The 17,486-nt window shown below is 36.7% G+C and overlaps 1 protein-coding gene across 1 annotated transcript; it reads left to right on the top strand.

Annotated features, from left to right (window-relative positions):
- The first annotated feature begins 16,038 nt into the window (after positions 1 to 16,038).
- LOC113230791 (histone-lysine N-methyltransferase SETMAR-like) lies at positions 16,039 to 16,968 on the top strand. The gene has a single exon (XM_026464880.1). The coding sequence runs from the start codon at positions 16,039 to 16,041 to the stop codon at positions 16,966 to 16,968; it is 930 nt and encodes a 309-aa protein (XP_026320665.1).
- Positions 16,969 to 17,486: the final 518 nt, after the last annotated feature.

Genomic DNA, 17,486 nt, shown 5'->3' with positions numbered 1-17,486 from the left:
GTATCTATATGTGTTAGCATCGTAGCTTTCTTTGTTCGTCTCTGGTAAACAAAAAAGGTAATAAATAATGTAATGAAATAATACGTAAAAGCGTCCGAGTTTTCCGCCCTGACGCAAATTACACCTTTCGTGTAAATGCAAACATGTGCTGCTGACAAACCTGTAATGGAACAATGTCGTATAACACAAACATGCGGTAATATTTCAAATGTGACGTATTTTATTGATTTTAGCCAGGCAGCAACGGATCTATATAAAGTTAGGCCAATTATCTGCCAAAGTGAAATGGAAAAGAACTGTGCTTACCACATTTTTTTTATGAAAACAATTTTGGCATAGTAAAGTTTTTGCTCAAGTTATCCATAAAAATGAATAATATTTTTTCAGTCCTGATCGACGTCAGTTTTATGTAAGGGTCTTTGTATGGAAGGAAAAAATCGGGACATCAGAAGTTGGTCAAATTTCATTCATATATGTTTTCATTTAAATTAACTTTTTTTATGCTAAAAACACTATACCAGTGGCGTTGTATTTGTTGAGTCTTGTTCATGTACGAAAGAAACGGTTACGTTTACTTCTTGCGCACAGCTGCCAATTTTAATAGACAGTTTCAGCATTGCCTTCAGAAGCATGCTTACGAAGTGGGCTTGGTTTTTCCATAAAATATCTGTAACAAAATCCTATAAAATGCAAAATAAACATTGACCCAAGTTGCTATACTTAAATTTTGCTCACGAATATGATACTTAAGGTGCAGTAATTTATAAAAGGGAAGCATATAATACCAAATTTAATTTTCTTATTATTATAATATCATCATCGTCAACTCATTTATACATGCCACTGCTGGGCATGGGTCTCCTCTCAGGCGAGGGTTTAGGCCAATTGTCCGCTACTGGGGGACTTTCGCAGATTTTGATAACAGATAGTTTTAATTTTAGTTTTGTTTGTTAATTTCAATTAGTTTTTTTGAATGAAGCAACCATTAACTTACAAATAAATGGACGACGGGTCTAATACACAAACCACGAAAAAATGTCCCAAGTCAACCTATTTAAACGTAGTAACATGTAAAGGAATATGAAAAAGCTAAAACGTTGAATTTAAATTGTAATGTCATCGCAGTGCTGTCTAATTTTGCTTTCTTCGCTGTCAGTCGAACAAACGAAGACTAAAGCGTGAATGACAGTCTGTATACGATTTTAACACCCTATAAGCTCGGACACTTTTTAGCGCGGACCCGACGTCCATGTAATTGTAAGTCAATGGAAGCAACACATGAAATTAGTAAGAAAGTAGTACTAAGTGTAAACTCCAGTGGAGTATACAAGCTTCTTGCTTGCAATGCGATGTTTGCGCGCGTTTGAATCGATTCACTACAGCGCACAACGATCCGCGACTTGACTACAGCGCGTCTGCGGCACGTATACAGATGACGCGCGTTTACAGCGCTGTAAACGTGCGTTCGCGAATCTGTGCCATACTGGTCGGGTTCTGGTGTGCTTTTTAGCTTTATTCACCTCAGTTATTTCGCAGCTCCTTCCAGGTATAAGATTCGAAGTTACGTTGACAATATAGACAGTCATTAGTATTTGAACACGTCAGTTGCTGCGGTCAATGTAATGTTTTGAGAGAATTCTTTTTCAAGATTTTTGATTAAGTATTGTATCACTACAATTCTCAATTTTATATCATTGTTATTTATTGAACAAAAACGTCTTACTAGAGTGCGTCTGCGCCACAGACACAGTGCGTTAGGGCCCGTAAACGCGCGTCGTCGGTGCGTATAAAATACGCCGTGTGCAAAGGCCTTTTAGAGGAGTGAGCCCAGATTCCGAACCCATGGCTTGAGCGCCGATAGGTCAAACCATTAGGATACTACGGCTTATTATATATTATTATTATATAGTAAGTGTAAATAGACAATATACCTTCAGTATATTTATTGAGTCATGTTTCCCCGATTAGAGTGAAAGTATACTTACTACTAACTATCCACTATACAAACTGTATTTCCACGAATAAATTACTAATTATGTATGACCAATAATAATATTACATTTTGGTTGCGTGCCCTTTATAGTGCACATAACAAGCCCATACACTAAATTACAAATACAAAAATCATACAGTAATGGATCGTCTAAGTATAGAGGCAACAACGCTGTTGGACATATTGAAATAAAGTAATCAATGGTTATCATTCGAATTGATAACTCCTGTTTCAAAGTCTAAATTCATCCAATAATTTATATTACTGTATTATTAAAATCGATTCTCCAGAGCTTTGCAAATTATCAGCTAAAGTTAAGGGGTGAATTTCATATAAAATCTTGACCCAGTATAGTGCTTATTGGTTTTTGAAACAACTCTTCCACGCTCCGTTTATGCAAGAATAATCAGCCTTACACTGAACGAAACGAACGAATGAATGAAAACCTATAAATGCAAAACAAAAATTACATAGACAACACAAAATTATATTTATCGACCCGGCTGGATTCGAACCAGCTCTTCCCAGCAATCCATGCCAGATGCTCTGCCTGAACCACGGAACGAACCAGCAGACCTCATAAATTGTTCTATGAGCTTGTTGCAGATTTTTGGTTTAAAACGACTTTCGTGGTCGTGCCATCGGGCTACATCTGTAGCGTTACCTTCATCTCGAGCATGCCTACCTGCTCCGCGGGTCTACCTCCTCCGCGTCACCGTGGTCACGGCAACCTAGTGGCCTCAGATCAGAGCATCCCACTAAGCCCGTGACTAGCGTGCGAGGACGTCATCCGCGAGTGTTTCGTATACTAAGCTAAGTGTCTTATTGTGTGTCATCGCTGAGCGAACTATCCGGCGTACCCACCCCTGCGCATTTTTTGTAAAAATTCTAAATATACTGGTGAAACCTTATACTGAATTTTATTTTTCTGGAAGCCTAGGACCCTAAAACCCCAGCGTTTCAATGACCTTTACAGTTACCAGCAATTGAGTAGAGGTGTGGCGATGTCTTACTATCATGATATTAAATTATTTTTTGTGACTAGTTTGTTATAATTATTAATACAAGTGTTAATCCAGCCGGATCAAAGGAAAAAGTAATTGAATATCGCGATAGTAAAACACCGTGGCATTTAATTAAAATTAATTACAACCACCAAATAACTAAGCAACTTTATGAATAATATTGCAAATATTCTTTATTGCAAAATAAAGACTAAACAAAAGATAGAGTATACTTACAACAGGTTATTGTTCATGGTGTTTGGTAGAAATATTTTCCAAGCACCTTTTTTCTTACCAGAGCAGTGATAGCTTAGTGGAAGATTTTTTTTATTAAACCAAGTGACTGGAAGGACAAGTCGTGCGCCTGGTGGTAGCAGAGCTTTAAATCGCAAAAATGTGGGGGCACTGTCACTGCGCCCGTCACCTTGAGACGTAAGTTGACTAGTCTCATGTGCTTGTAATTTCAACAGCACCCTTACAGTTCAAAACCGGAACGCAGTAATGACAGAAATGGATAAGGAGGCAGTGCTTCCCTGGACGAACTCTTTTAAAAGGAGCTAAATGTTAGACAACATCACATTCGTTGCTCTCACCGCAAAGTAAGTAACTAAAGCACCTGTGTTATGGAAATCGAAAACAACGATGGTAACACAAACACCCAGATCCGAGACAACATAGAAAAGTTAGTTTTCTAACCCTGGACGTCAGAGACGGCGACCCCATGAAAACAGGTGTGCAAGCCTCTCGACCACGGAGCTCAACAAAAAAATCAACAGAAATACCTTATTTTGCAAATTAAAATTATAATGGCTAAATACAATTATTTAATTTCCAATGTACGCAATATCAGTGGAATTTATCTTTTTATGTTTATTAAATGCTAAAATTAAGATTGCAGCTGTTTCTGAAAATACTGTACCTATCACTGTTTTGTAACATATGGGTTTGCATGTGCTTATTTGCTATATACATCAGGGTTATTGCGAATATCAGCATCAGCATTCATCGACGCTGATATACATTGCTGATGTTCGAGTCGTGACGTGACCTAAGAAGCACGCTGGAGTATTTTACAAACCTTTCAGAAACGAACTGTACGCCAAGGACGCAGCTCAACTGTAATATTGTTTTTAAGATAACTTTGATAAAATTCCAGAACGATTAAAATATGAGGAGATTGTTTTAATGCACATTGATTCTTTTGTAAATAAATGTCACAAAATCATTGAAATAATATTTTATTACAATCCATCGATTACGATCCAGGAAGAAATTACGTTGTTAAAGTTAAAAAATCAGCATTACTGTGTTCCGGTTCAACTTATGTCTCAGGGTGACAGGCGTAGTGGCAGTGCCCCTCAGATCTTTGCGACTTAAAGCACTGCAACTGTTATGGATAGGCGTGTGTCCCGTCACTTGATGTTATAAAAAAAATCCCAAAATCCCATCGTGTTGGACATGATATTATTATAATTTTCTTTGTTTCTTTTTCTTCCATTATAAAGTTACATATACATATATCCTTTTAACACTGTGCCATTGCCTCGTAATGGATAAACAAAAATGTTGAATGAGGTTTCATAATCACGAATGCGGCAATCATATTCTCACACCTTTAGTAATGGTCGTGAATATTTTAGAAGTAAATTGGAGCTCCAACTACTAGGGATATAAATTACCCCAAACCATTTCCAATCATTTTACTATGGGGGTGTTTAAGTGACACATTCACGGCACGAAAGTATTGCCCGGTCATTTCTATTTTTAACCGACTTCAAAAAAGGAGGAGGTTCTCAATTCGACTGTATGTTCTTTTTTTGTATGTATGTTACGCGATAACTCCAGTATTTGTGAACCAATTTTCACGATTCTTTTTTTGTTAGAAAGAGGGTACCTCCATAGTGGTCCCAGTCAATTTTGAAGAAAATCATCCACCTCTAAGGGTGGCTGTTCACGCATAAAGAATCATTTTTCTAAATAGCGCCTAAATTTTAGTATAATGAGCGATTATTTTAATGGTTGATTTTGCTATTTTTTAATTCAAGGCGTTTTTCTCTCAATATACTTTGAGTAGTGAGAACCGATTTTTATTATCTCCTGTGTCAAGTCCCGTATAGTGGCGAACTAGTGGAAAAATCCGGGTTTGCGCACTTTCCGGTAACCGATTTCAATAAAACTTGGTAATTATGTGTAATTCCACGTACTTTTGAGGTCGGTTTTTTCAGTACTCTGTACTGAGATTATAGTCTGTTATTTTTTTCATGTTTATCGAAGAATGAAGCACGGGACATGGAAATGGTTTACAAAGGAAATAGATATTAAGCTAGCTGATATGGAAAGTGGGTTCCCCGCAGTAGGATGCCCAAAATGATACCAACATTCGTTATCTGGTACTTGGTATTGGTTTGGTATGGTATATCGCACCCTTGGTATAATAAAGCCACCTACCAGAAGCCATGAGACTTGACAAATTTAAGGAACTGGTAAATGAACATTAATTATCAATTAGTTAAGTATTCGTCATCCAAATTAAAACAATGTGTGTATATCATTGACTTACAAATAAATGGACGACGGGTCTAATACAAAAACTACGAAAAAAATGTCCCAAGTCAACCTATTTAAACGTAGTGACATGTAAAGGAATATGAAAAAGCTAAAACGTTGAATTTAAATTGTAATGTCATCGCAGTGCTGTCTAATTTTGCTTTCTTCGCTGTCAGTCGAACAAACGAAGACTAAAGCGTGAATGATGCTCTGTATACGATTTTAACGCCCTATAAGTTCGGACACTTTTTAGCGCGGACCCGACGTCCATATAATTGTAAGTCAATGGTGTGTATATATATATATCATCATCATTTATAATCATGTATTACAAGCATATTTTGTATATAATTATATATAAATATATATATGTGGCAATGTGTACATAGTACGTATTATGATTTTGTTTTAGAGTGTATTCGGTTCAATTATACGAGTATACCGTTCAGCTGCTTTATTTATTTATTTATTCATTCGTGGAAAACCAATAGCTTCTTACATTTAATAAAAACAGGAATATACATAAAGCCAATTACAGGTTTCCACCTATAGCTTCAGACAAACCATACACGAGCATTAAACAAGCGAATAATAAACAGTATTTCTTAATAACATGCACTTACATAAATATAACAACCCAATACCTGCGCTAATCACAAACTATTTAGTAAAGTTAGGCATATAGAATGTCCGTGAGATTACGCTTCAGCGCATCAACATTACAATTGAATATATGAACTAGCAGGAGGCCTACCACAACCTCTTAAAACAATATTACTTTAACCTTACATTGACTTTTCGTACCATGACGCGCTTAAAGTAAGCTTATTATAATGTTAAAACTATGATGTTTTATTCGCAGCTTTGTGACTATTCATTCACTCAGTTCGTACCATGACGCGACTTTGACAATAAAGTAATATTGCTCTTATGTCAAATTTAGCAATCTTAAAATAGTTACACGGGTGCAACGGAAACTATATTATTTTCAGTTTTATTTTATTAAAAGTTAAGTTGAACTTATTTATTATTATAGCACATAGGAAATACTAAAAATACGCGATTTCATTCCGTAAAATTATGACAGCGCCATCTATATGCTCCTTGGCGAAACTAAGAGTTGACACTAGACTATGATTCCGAATTTACAACGTGACTATCAAGACTTAGCATGTTTTATTTATTTTTCTTCATAAAAATGGGGAATGATAATTGAAAACAGCGTAATTTTAATAGATTTCATTATTAGGTACTTTTTTTTGGCAGTTAAAATTCACTAAATGTAAATAACAGTAAGTACTTTAACATTATAGTACGATAACACGATTCGGAACGTAAAAAAAGAAAGAGATGGCATTATACAGTTCATATAGCGTTATTTCTTTCCTATTTTTATTAAGGAATAGACAACATTGGGAAATCATTCGTTCTTTAAGTCATTTTAGCAATAATACATTTCTTGGTAGACAAGTTTGTCAACAACATATAACAAGCTTACTTTAAACTTACATTGAAATAAGATTGTTTTTGGAAAGTTTATGGTAGGCCCCCAAGTCAGGTCAGGACATAGAATAATAATAATAATATAATAAAATGTTTATTTGGAACAATAACAATATAGACATGATAAGATTATGTTCGACAATAAGTACGACTGTGTCGCAGCAATTAACGCCCAACTCCGGATAACTAGTGTAATGAGATGTTCCATTCTAAGAAAGTAAACTTATACTAAAATACCCACAGAGTAACAAGTTTTTCAACATCATCATAACTAACTGGAGAATCTGTACCTCGCAATTTCTCGTACTCTACCTGTTCTTCGTTTATCCTTGAATAGATTTGGATAGTATGGTAATCTTAAATGTTTAGAATTGCTCTTTGTGTTCTTTCAAGGCGTAACATCCGAGTCTTACCAGAACCTCCACAAGCTGTTATGCAGTACGATATAATGGACTGCGCAAGCGCATTTTTAAAACGAAAAAGTACAAATATAGAAAACTATTTTGTCTAAAGTTAGTCATCGCTAAGGGAACTGCAATAGGGTGATAGTGTCTCATAGATCGAGTAGGTACAATAAACGAAATATCACCCAATAAGTCAAAGCAGTCAACATTACCATTTATAATGTTTAGAATATACGCAATAGCAAAGATTTTCCGGCGAATTTTATTGAATTGATATTCAATTATTTATTATGAAATTACTCCACTAGTTTGTTATAATTATTAATACAAAGATCGAACACTCAGAAAAAATTCCTTCGATCCGGTCGGATTCGAACTGACGTCTTCTAGCTTACCGTGGCAGACGCTATACCAACTAAGCCACGGAACGAACCAACGGACCTCACGAATTTTTCTATGTGCTTATTGTCGTGTCTTTGTATAAGGTTTTTCAACGACTTTTTAGTCGTAGCGCCATCTATGAGAAATCTACGAAAGTTTTATCACCCAGTTAGATACCTTTACAGCTACCGACCCTGGCGATAGATGTCGCTATTCACTGTATTTTAAATTTTTATTGAATTGATATCCAATTATGTTTTATATTGTCACTGTTTTTGTTTTGTGTGCAAAAAAGCTTGTTATATTCTATTCTAAAGTTACTTACACCTTTCCAGGAGGTCGGTGAATGTATTCTTTGAACGAAATTAGTCCAGAACATTTTAAGCTTAAATAGGAGAGACATTGACGTCCTTTTTTGACAAAAAGAGGTGCCACCAGTGGGTGCGTGTAAGCTAATGATGATGACTCTCACATTCTACATGATTAGCATGTAGAAATATATCTTCTGTAATTTTAAAATTTTATACATAGCTTTGGCATCAAACGTACATGCTACAAAAGTTAAAAACTGTATCATCAAAGTTAGGAATGAGCAATACATTTTTATTCAATTTCATTACCATGACTCGTCAAGTAACATACTTTTCAAATAAATACGGGCGATTTTCCCGGAAACTGAAAAACATTTTTCATATTTCTAATACGCAATAAGAGCTCATTGAAACATAAAAATGATTTGAGCACTTCAGAGAAATTTAATAAACATGTTTACATACGGAAATGTTCAATTTATCACAATGTTTTCGTGGAACAAATTATCGTCAGTTCCTATTAAACGCTGTTATCTAATTATGCGTAATAATTTAATGTATACATACAAACCATGGGCGAAGAGGACTGCTAATCTCCATACTACAGACTGTAAGTCTAGAAAAGTCTTTCCATACATCTTCACCTAATACGTAGCCTTCAACTTTATAATATGACTTTTCAATTAAAGTACATTTTTATACTTAAGAAATTATCATCTTAATATATGCTCCGGAATCTTATTGTAAAAACGTATACCTACTGTTACCCATAAAAGAATCGTTTACCTCAAAATCGTGGTGAGTTTGGACTTACTTCTAAGATGGATATGTTTTATGTACATTGTTATGGGCATACAAAATATTTGAGTAAATGGACTGTGATGCCACAGTCACGATACCATAAATAAAGACTTGAAAAAGTTAATAGAAACATTTATTTCATCGTATGTCATGTTCTTTTTACAACCACGGTATTAATTTTTTTTTTGTGGCATTTCTCCTCTGATTTGTTATTATTATTGTTGAAGAGTAAAGGGAAAGTCAGGCTTAAAATAAAGCAATATAAATTATAATTTAAGGAAAACATACTTTGACAATGTGCAATAAAAGATCTATCAATTTTAATATTGTAAACCATATCACGAAGGCGCTCTTTTTAGTTCTGAATCAAAATTCTATTGTCTATAGTACTCGCTACTAAACTGAAAAGTTTCAAAACAAGAAAATCGTATTTTTGTTAATTAAACTATCAAATATGACGCTACTCACACTCTCTACTGCCTCCTGATTGGTAACATTTGCCTGAAGATCTTGCAACAGGGCCACAAACCTTCATAAAATAATTATATGTTATTGAACTGACTGTATATAAGTAAGTAGGACTAACTCAACGGGTAGGTAAGGGCGGTGGCCCCGGTGTGGCTACAGACGCTGGTTTGCGACACGGTCTGTTTGGACTTTGAATCAGATCTGACTTTTTTCTTTGCACTGTACGATTTTTGCATTAATAATGTTAACAGAAATTTCCAAATTCCGAACATATCGGAAACAGTCCCAAGACTATGTTCAAAGCCCTAAAATTAAAGTACCTGGATACGGCACGATATTAACTTTTCCCTTATTTTACGCAAACAAATCACACAAAGAAAAGGTTTTGCTTATTTGTAAAAGAAATTTCTTTCTGCAGACCTATATACAGGACACGTTTAATCTAACACACACTTATTTTGTCTAAATAACTTCGCGTCGAACTTCCACTGCATCTTTTTCCTTCGATCATCCCTTTTGTGATTATTCTAAGTATCTATAATTTCGAAATCATTATGTCAAGGCTTTAATTCGTATTACGTCAACATACAGAACCCCTTTCTCGTAAACAAGACCTGTGTCTTGCAATGGGACGTTTACAGATTAACACAATGTTATTATTGTTTATTGTAATGTATTTTTTACGAAAACAGACTGCAATGGTTCAAATTAGTTAGTAATAGCATAGCATAATAAGCAAATATGGTAACTTCATACAAACGTAGCAGCGCTGGTATGTGTGCACGCTCGCCGCGTGGTGTGTACAGACGCACACATTCGCATAATCTCGCAATACACTCGCGTTGCATAACACTGGCAGACACTAGTCGTTTGCGTCCATATACAGCTCGCGGCGGTCGCACACACATTCAAACCATGGTGTTATTTTGTACAGAGTTTCCGTTGTAGTAGTTGATTGTAGTTAGAAGTGAGTTGACACACATGACATACACAGGTTAAGATGAATGTTAATGTGACCAATCGCGACTGCGCAATAACGTCAACTAAAAATATATTGAACTAAAATAAATTGGCCACGCCGAAAGTATGCCGCAATGGCAGTTCAAAAAAGACCTCGTACGTAAACCGTATAATGGTAGTAGTCTATGTTAGTATACGTTTAAATAAATTAGTATCTGAACTACAGGAAAAGTTACCCAATGATGATCAGCACCAGGGCAAAGTGAAGTATGCATGGCAAGTCATACTTTGCCGTCAATGTCATCAAGATGGAGTTGCGACTGGCTCGCAACCTGTAGAGCGTCGAAGGGGTCTTTTTGCGCATAATAGTATTATCCAAACGCTTGACAGCACAATATTATTACAAACAAATGCCGTATTATTGTTATTAATAACACTACACCGGTTTTTAACCCAGGTGACTTTGGAACTAATTTATACATATTATAATTAGTAATTAATAATGCACTACTCGTTCGAAAAAAACAAGAAATTATACTTTATTACTTGTCTCACGATGTAGTTCCGGTCGAAAACGACTACATTAAAGGCAAATTTGTCCTTGAAATTAAGAAATAAAATTAATATAAATACTGTAGATAGTGATAAATTATGAAAAACAATTCCGTAAAAAAAATGTCACTTTATTCTGGTTGATCCTTGTGAAAGAGTTCGTCGTGGAAGGTATTACTTATTTCACATTTTAAACAATAATCTCAACAACAATTGGACAAAGTTTCCAAGTGTTATTTCGTTATATAACCGCTCACGCGATGCGCTCCTCCTACCGCAAAATGGCGGCTATTTGGTTTCGCAAATTAGAAAAGCATTCAGTTTAAATACAAGTTTTTATAAATAAAAATTATTATTCTGCATTGCTAAATAAACACCCTCCGTACTACCAACAAAAACATCTCTAATAAAATGCAGTAATACACCGCAAATCCTGGACTTAAATTTCAGGTAAGTTTCTTGTACTCAATTTTGGTGATATTTTCTTTTTATTAAAATATTTATAGAATATCATCATGAAGTATTATTTAATATCCGAGTGTGGTAAACTGAAATATTATTTCACGAGGAAATATTATAGGAATTAAATAATAAAAACTGGCACCAAAATTGAGTACAAGAAACTTGCCTGAAAATTATTGATTAAAAAAATAATTTTTATTTTTTTCTACTTGTTCTGTAAGTCTATTTGGGTGCACGAAAAGAGCCTCTCCGCAAGACGAATCATTCTTCTTCCCTAACACCTGGTGCAATCTGGGCAATAATCGACGAGTACCTTACGCCGATTGTCAAATCCTTACACCACAATACAAGTAGCAGTAGAGCTCCTCATGAAGGATTTCGTCCAGGGAAGTACTGCCACCTTACCTATTTCTGCCGCCAACTGGTAATGTGTTCTACGTTCCAGCTTACAAGGGCAAGGATGCTGGTGAAACCACAGGTACATGGGCTTTTTCAACTATATGCTCAGAGTGACAGATGCAAATGCTGTGCCCCTCAGGTCCTTGCGACTTAAAGCTCTGAGTGGTACTAGAACTGTTATGGGTAGCCTTTATTATTATGACATCAAGTGACGGGACGAACAAGTCATGCGCCTGGTAGTAAGTGACACAAATGTCCATAACAGTTGCAGTGCCACTCAGATCTTTAAATCGTAAAGATCTGAGGGCATTACGACTGCGCCCATCCCCTTAGACATAAGTTGAGAGGTCCCATGTGCCTGTAATTTCACTACTCACATTACTGCTTCGCGGCAGAAATAGGTAAGGTGGCAGTAATCCCTGTCACTTGGTAATCATAAAGAAAACACTGAAGTCCATAACCAGCAAGCATTCTATCACTCTCTTGTAAAAATGTGATAAGCAAATTATAAGATAATATCATTGCATTCATTAAACTCTATTCATTCGTAAAGCAGATTCCCGTGAGAAGAATGAGCAAGAAACTCTAAGGGTCGCTCTTTGTAAATTACCATTTGTTAACATTTATGATTTACTATTTAAATATCATAATTCGAAACAAGCGGCAAGAGCTGAACGGGTAACTAGCATTGAATATTGTCATACAAGTACGCAGAAGTGTAATGACCTTTAGTATAAAGTTTTTATGTCACTATAGATTTAAACCTCGTAAATGGCAAATTTTGAATATCAACCGGAATCTTGTTCTAAAAGTGTAAACATGCTCTTTAAATGAATTTATGACTTTGTGAAGACGTCTGTCAAAAACAGCAAGTTTATTTTTATTCCTCGCATAAATGTTACGTCTATCACAATTTTTATGAAGAATTTATTGTTGTTCATTATATAAATTACATTTTTGAAAATGTACTAAGATGCTAGTCTAAGAATGTTAATTTTATAATTATTTAATTCTGTTGTTTGAGGTAGGCTCTCCTACTAATGATTTTCCAAGACTCCCGGTTTCACGTACACAGTATCCATGTTAGTTGGAGTCTTCCGAGTATCATTGGCTAAAGGCTCATATTGTCGTGTACAATCTATTTCTAGTTGTCTGGTGGTGGAATCATGACATTTAATAGTAATGTACCAGACAATTATATCAATTACTTGGTCTCCAACAAAAATCCCTGTACTACTAGTACCTGAACAACTAAATTAATTTACTATCTTCTTTTTCTTCTTCTTCCTGTTACTATGCCATGCTAGGTGGGGTCGGCACAACATGTGTTTTTCTTCCACTCTCCCCCTATCAGTCGTCATTTCCATAATCACACTTTTCTCCGGGAATCGAACACGTGTCCTCCTCATCTATACTCACAAAGCTAAACTCTCACGTCACGAAAGACGACACTAGGGAATGCCTGTGCTTATGACTTTAATTTTTAATTTACTTGTATTTGTGAATACGTAGTAATACCTCTCAAACTGGATGGGACTAATAAATTTCAGTTATTGCCTAAAAGTGGATAACTAAATAAAAATAATTCCGTAATTCACAATTCAGTAATTTCTAGAACTTTTAAATTGTCTCAATTCCGCCATATTTTATTTACTGTCGTAATTTAGAACATATGTTAATAGTTTGATTGGTATTAGTTTCATACGCGCATTGTGAAGAAACTTGCATAATTATGGAAGACGGTGTGAAGTCCCCATCCCGCATTGAGTCAGTGTCGTGAACTAATACCTAATCCAACTCCTTCCTTTTTAACCCTGGGTCACGTTTCGGAATTTCAAAGATGTAATTATTGGTACTGGCAACAGGCTCATTGACATCAAACGTCAACATTGATTCTACTAATTCAAGGTCCAAGAGTAACTTGTGAGCTCAAATAAGATCTCATTATTTACGAACATATTTGGAAAGGTTTTATCTAAGTCCTTGGTGATATCATCGTCTCCTCAACAAAAGATAGTCTCGGATAACAATATTTTTGTTGGAACAAATTATGTGTGACGTGATCAATTTGAGATATTGAATAAAAACATTGTTCCTTCGCCCGAGCTGCCCGAGTGATTGCGACGTAATCGAGGAGAACCGCAGATGTATTTCTTGTATCTGATTGTCGGCACTTACACGAGTTTATTATCTATCTGGAAAATTGGAGTTAGGTAAAGGTTGCTGTAGTGCAATTCTCAGAAGATGTTTTAGGCCATAGGTCTCAATCGTAAACATTCGGGAAGCAAAATGTACGGCGAGATACCATACATACGTTGAGGTGTACTAAGCGCTTATCGTCTTATCCTTTATTATGCGCACAGCCCAAAAATGGAGTATCTTGCCTGGGACTGTGTTTCGGATACAGTCTTTGAGGTGCGACTCAATCTTCTGGGCGAGCTCTTTCTTTAATCCAGGTGACGGGACGAATAAGAACCAATAAGAAGTTTTTTTGTAAACCATCTTCCTGATGGATTAGGTAATGACAATAAATATTAGACAACATCACGTACGTTGCTTTGATCCCAAAGTAAGTAATTGTGCTTTGGAAATTGGAAACAACGAATCACAAACACCCGGAACCGAGACTATACGGAAAAATTAGATTTTCTACAATTATTAATACAAAGATCGAACACTCAGAAAAAACACTCAGAAAAAATTCCTTCGATCCGGTCGGATTCGAACCGACGTCTTCTTGCATACCGTGGCAGACGCTATACCAACTAAGCCACGGAACGAACCAACGGACCTCACGAATTTTTCTATGTGCTTGCGTCGTGTCTTTGTACTTGGTCTTTCACCGACTTTTTAGTCGTAGCGCCATCTATGAGAAATCTTTGACAGATTTATCACCCAGTTAGTACCTTTACAGCTACCAGTCCTGGCGAGAGATGTCGCTATTCACTGTATTAATTAAATTTTTATTGAATTGACATTCAATTATTTTTTGTGAAATTACTCCACTAGTTTGTTATAATTATTAATACAAAGATCGAACACTCAGAAAAAATTAGAACTCAACTCAACTCAACTCAGAAGAAATTTAGATTTTCTACATTGACCCGGTCGAGGTGATTTGACGGTAGGCTGCTATCCTAGAAAGCCATCAATATGTAACAGGAATTTTCAAAAACGCTTTGATGGCGTAACTCAACATTTACTCGAAAAGTGCTCTCCGATATAGCATCAAAAATGGAGGAAGACGTATGATGCGAGTATAAACCTAATCTAACACAGACTTCAGCAACTACATAAAAAAAAACTAACGAGTTGGTGGAAGCAAAAACTACAAGCAAATCGAATTCGCCAACTTTCTTTGTTTCTCCGACTTGAGGAAAGATTTTTCTCAAAGTAAGCGTCGTGGCTGGCAGTCAGCAGTAGCGTATTGCTGACCGACGCGGAAATAATGGAGGTGGAGATTAAATGTTGTATTGTGAAGGAAGAAAAATATACAAGACGGAAATTAATTAGCAAACAACTTGTTTAAATTGTGTGAGTTTTTTAGTTAGAGACACGTAGAAGCTTCTATTACTTATTAATGAAGGCCATCGACATAATTTTACTTTTTAAGTGAACGTGTATTAATTAACTTTGCAGATGTTCTTACTACCTATAGAATTTAAACAAAAATTGTTTGGAAGTTGAAACATAATTATAAATCATCATAGCGTTATATTTGCGTATTTTGAAATGCAGATTTCATCAAAATGTTTTTCTTTACCACCACCATCATCATCATCAATCCATTTAAACGTCCCAATGCTGGGCACAGGTCTCCTTTCAAGTGAGGGTTTACGCCACGCTGGCCCGATGCGGGTTGGTGACCTCACTCTTTTTCCAAGGGCAATGAATCTTAAACATAGTAAAATTTATATTTTTTCTACGTCAATTCCCAAAACTCAGAAGCGCAAACGCGGATTCGAACCCGCGGCTTCTGCTTGAGAGGCAGTAGGACAAACCCTTAGGCTACCACGGCATTCTTTCTTCACCATCAGCGAGATGTTAATACGAGGCGTGTCCGTAAAATTAGTTCCACGGGCTACCACTGGCGCTAGGATCGTTTGTATGCGCGACCAGGCAACAGAGGCAGGTTGTTTGGTTCCCCCACTCCAATCCCTCACCTTGCTAGCCTCAGAAATCAGCAGAAATCAGCGAAGGAAATTCACGAAGAACTTTGTCAAGTGTATGGAGAAGAGTGTATGAGCTCTGGGATGGTGCGCAGATGGGTCAGGGACTTTAAAAATGGCCGAACAGACGTCCACGACGAAGCCCGTGCAGGGCGGCCATCGGTTTCCGACGAAACAATTGCCAAAGTCGAAGCGGCAATGCTTGAAGATCGACGGACTACAGTTCGGGAACTGTGCGAAAAGATTCCGGAGGTCAGCAAAACCACAATTGACAAGATTTTGACTGAACATTTAGGCTATTCAAAGGTCTGCGCAAGATGGGTACCAAAAATGCTCACTGCAGACCACAAGCGACAGCGAGTTGAAGCGGCCCAAGAATTTCTTGCTTTTCACGGAACAACCGAAGAGGAATTTCTGGACCTTATTGTTACTGGTGACGAGACCTGGGTACACTACACCACACCGGAAACAAAGGAGCAATCAAAGCAGTGGAAGCACCCTTCGTCGCCAAGAGCAAAGAAGTTCAAACAAATCCTGTCTGCCGGGAAAATCATGGCTACCGTTTTTTGGGATCGAAAGGGCGTATTGTTGTGCGAGTTTATGCCTCGCGGGACAACAATCAATGCTGACCGGTACTGTGAGACCTTAAATAAGCTTAGACGTGCAATTCAGAACAAGAGAAGAGGAATACTGACAAAAGGAGTGCGTTTTCACCATGACAACGCCCGACCGCACACCGCCAATCGAACCACAGCCCTCATCGAAAGATTTGGATGGGAAATGGTGTCTCACCCACCCTACAGCCCAGACTTAGCACCAAGTGACTTCCATCTCTTCCCCGAGTTGAAGAAAAACCTTGGCGGAACCCAATTCCAGACAGATGAGGAGGTGCAAAACGCGGTTGTTAGTTTTCTACACGGACAGGCGGCAGAGTTCTATGACTCTGGTTTGAAAAAGTGGGTGCCTCGAATGCAGAAATGCATACAACGCAACGGCGATTATGTAGAAAAATAAAAGAAAGCCTGAACTTTCCAAAAATGTACTATTCTTTGCAAATAAACCAGTTTTTTGATGTGAAAAAAATTCGTGGAACTTATTTTACGGACACGCCTCGTATTTGAGTTTTTATAAAATTTTATTTTTTTGATACTAAGTAACGGGCCGAGTAAGTCGTGCGCCTGGTTGTAAGCGACACGCCTGTCTATAACAGTTGCAGTGCCACTGAAAGTACCGTGTGCCTGTAATTTCAACAGCACCATTAACGTTTATAACCGAAACACAGTAATGTTCCCATTACTGCTTGGCGGCAGAAATAGGTAAGGTGGCAGTAGTTCCCTGGACTTAGAACCAATTTGGAAATGACTTGTATTTAGAGAATTTCCTAGATTGAGACCAGCTATTTTAGTAGAGTAGTCTGGTTATTATTATTATCGTAATTTAGTATATTAAAACCATAGGTGCATGTCGCTGCAGGGATTCGAACCGTCGTCCTCTCAATTAAAAAGAAACCGTTGTCTTACTTACTACGCTAT

Source organism: Hyposmocoma kahamanoa, unplaced genomic scaffold (genome assembly GCF_003589595.1).
Source record: "Hyposmocoma kahamanoa isolate Upper Pololo Valley unplaced genomic scaffold, ASM358959v1 64, whole genome shotgun sequence".
Lineage (NCBI taxonomy): Eukaryota > Metazoa > Arthropoda > Insecta > Lepidoptera > Cosmopterigidae > Hyposmocoma > Hyposmocoma kahamanoa.
The sequence above is the reverse complement of the archived record's forward strand: the minus strand, read 5'-3'. Positions and strand labels throughout refer to the sequence as shown.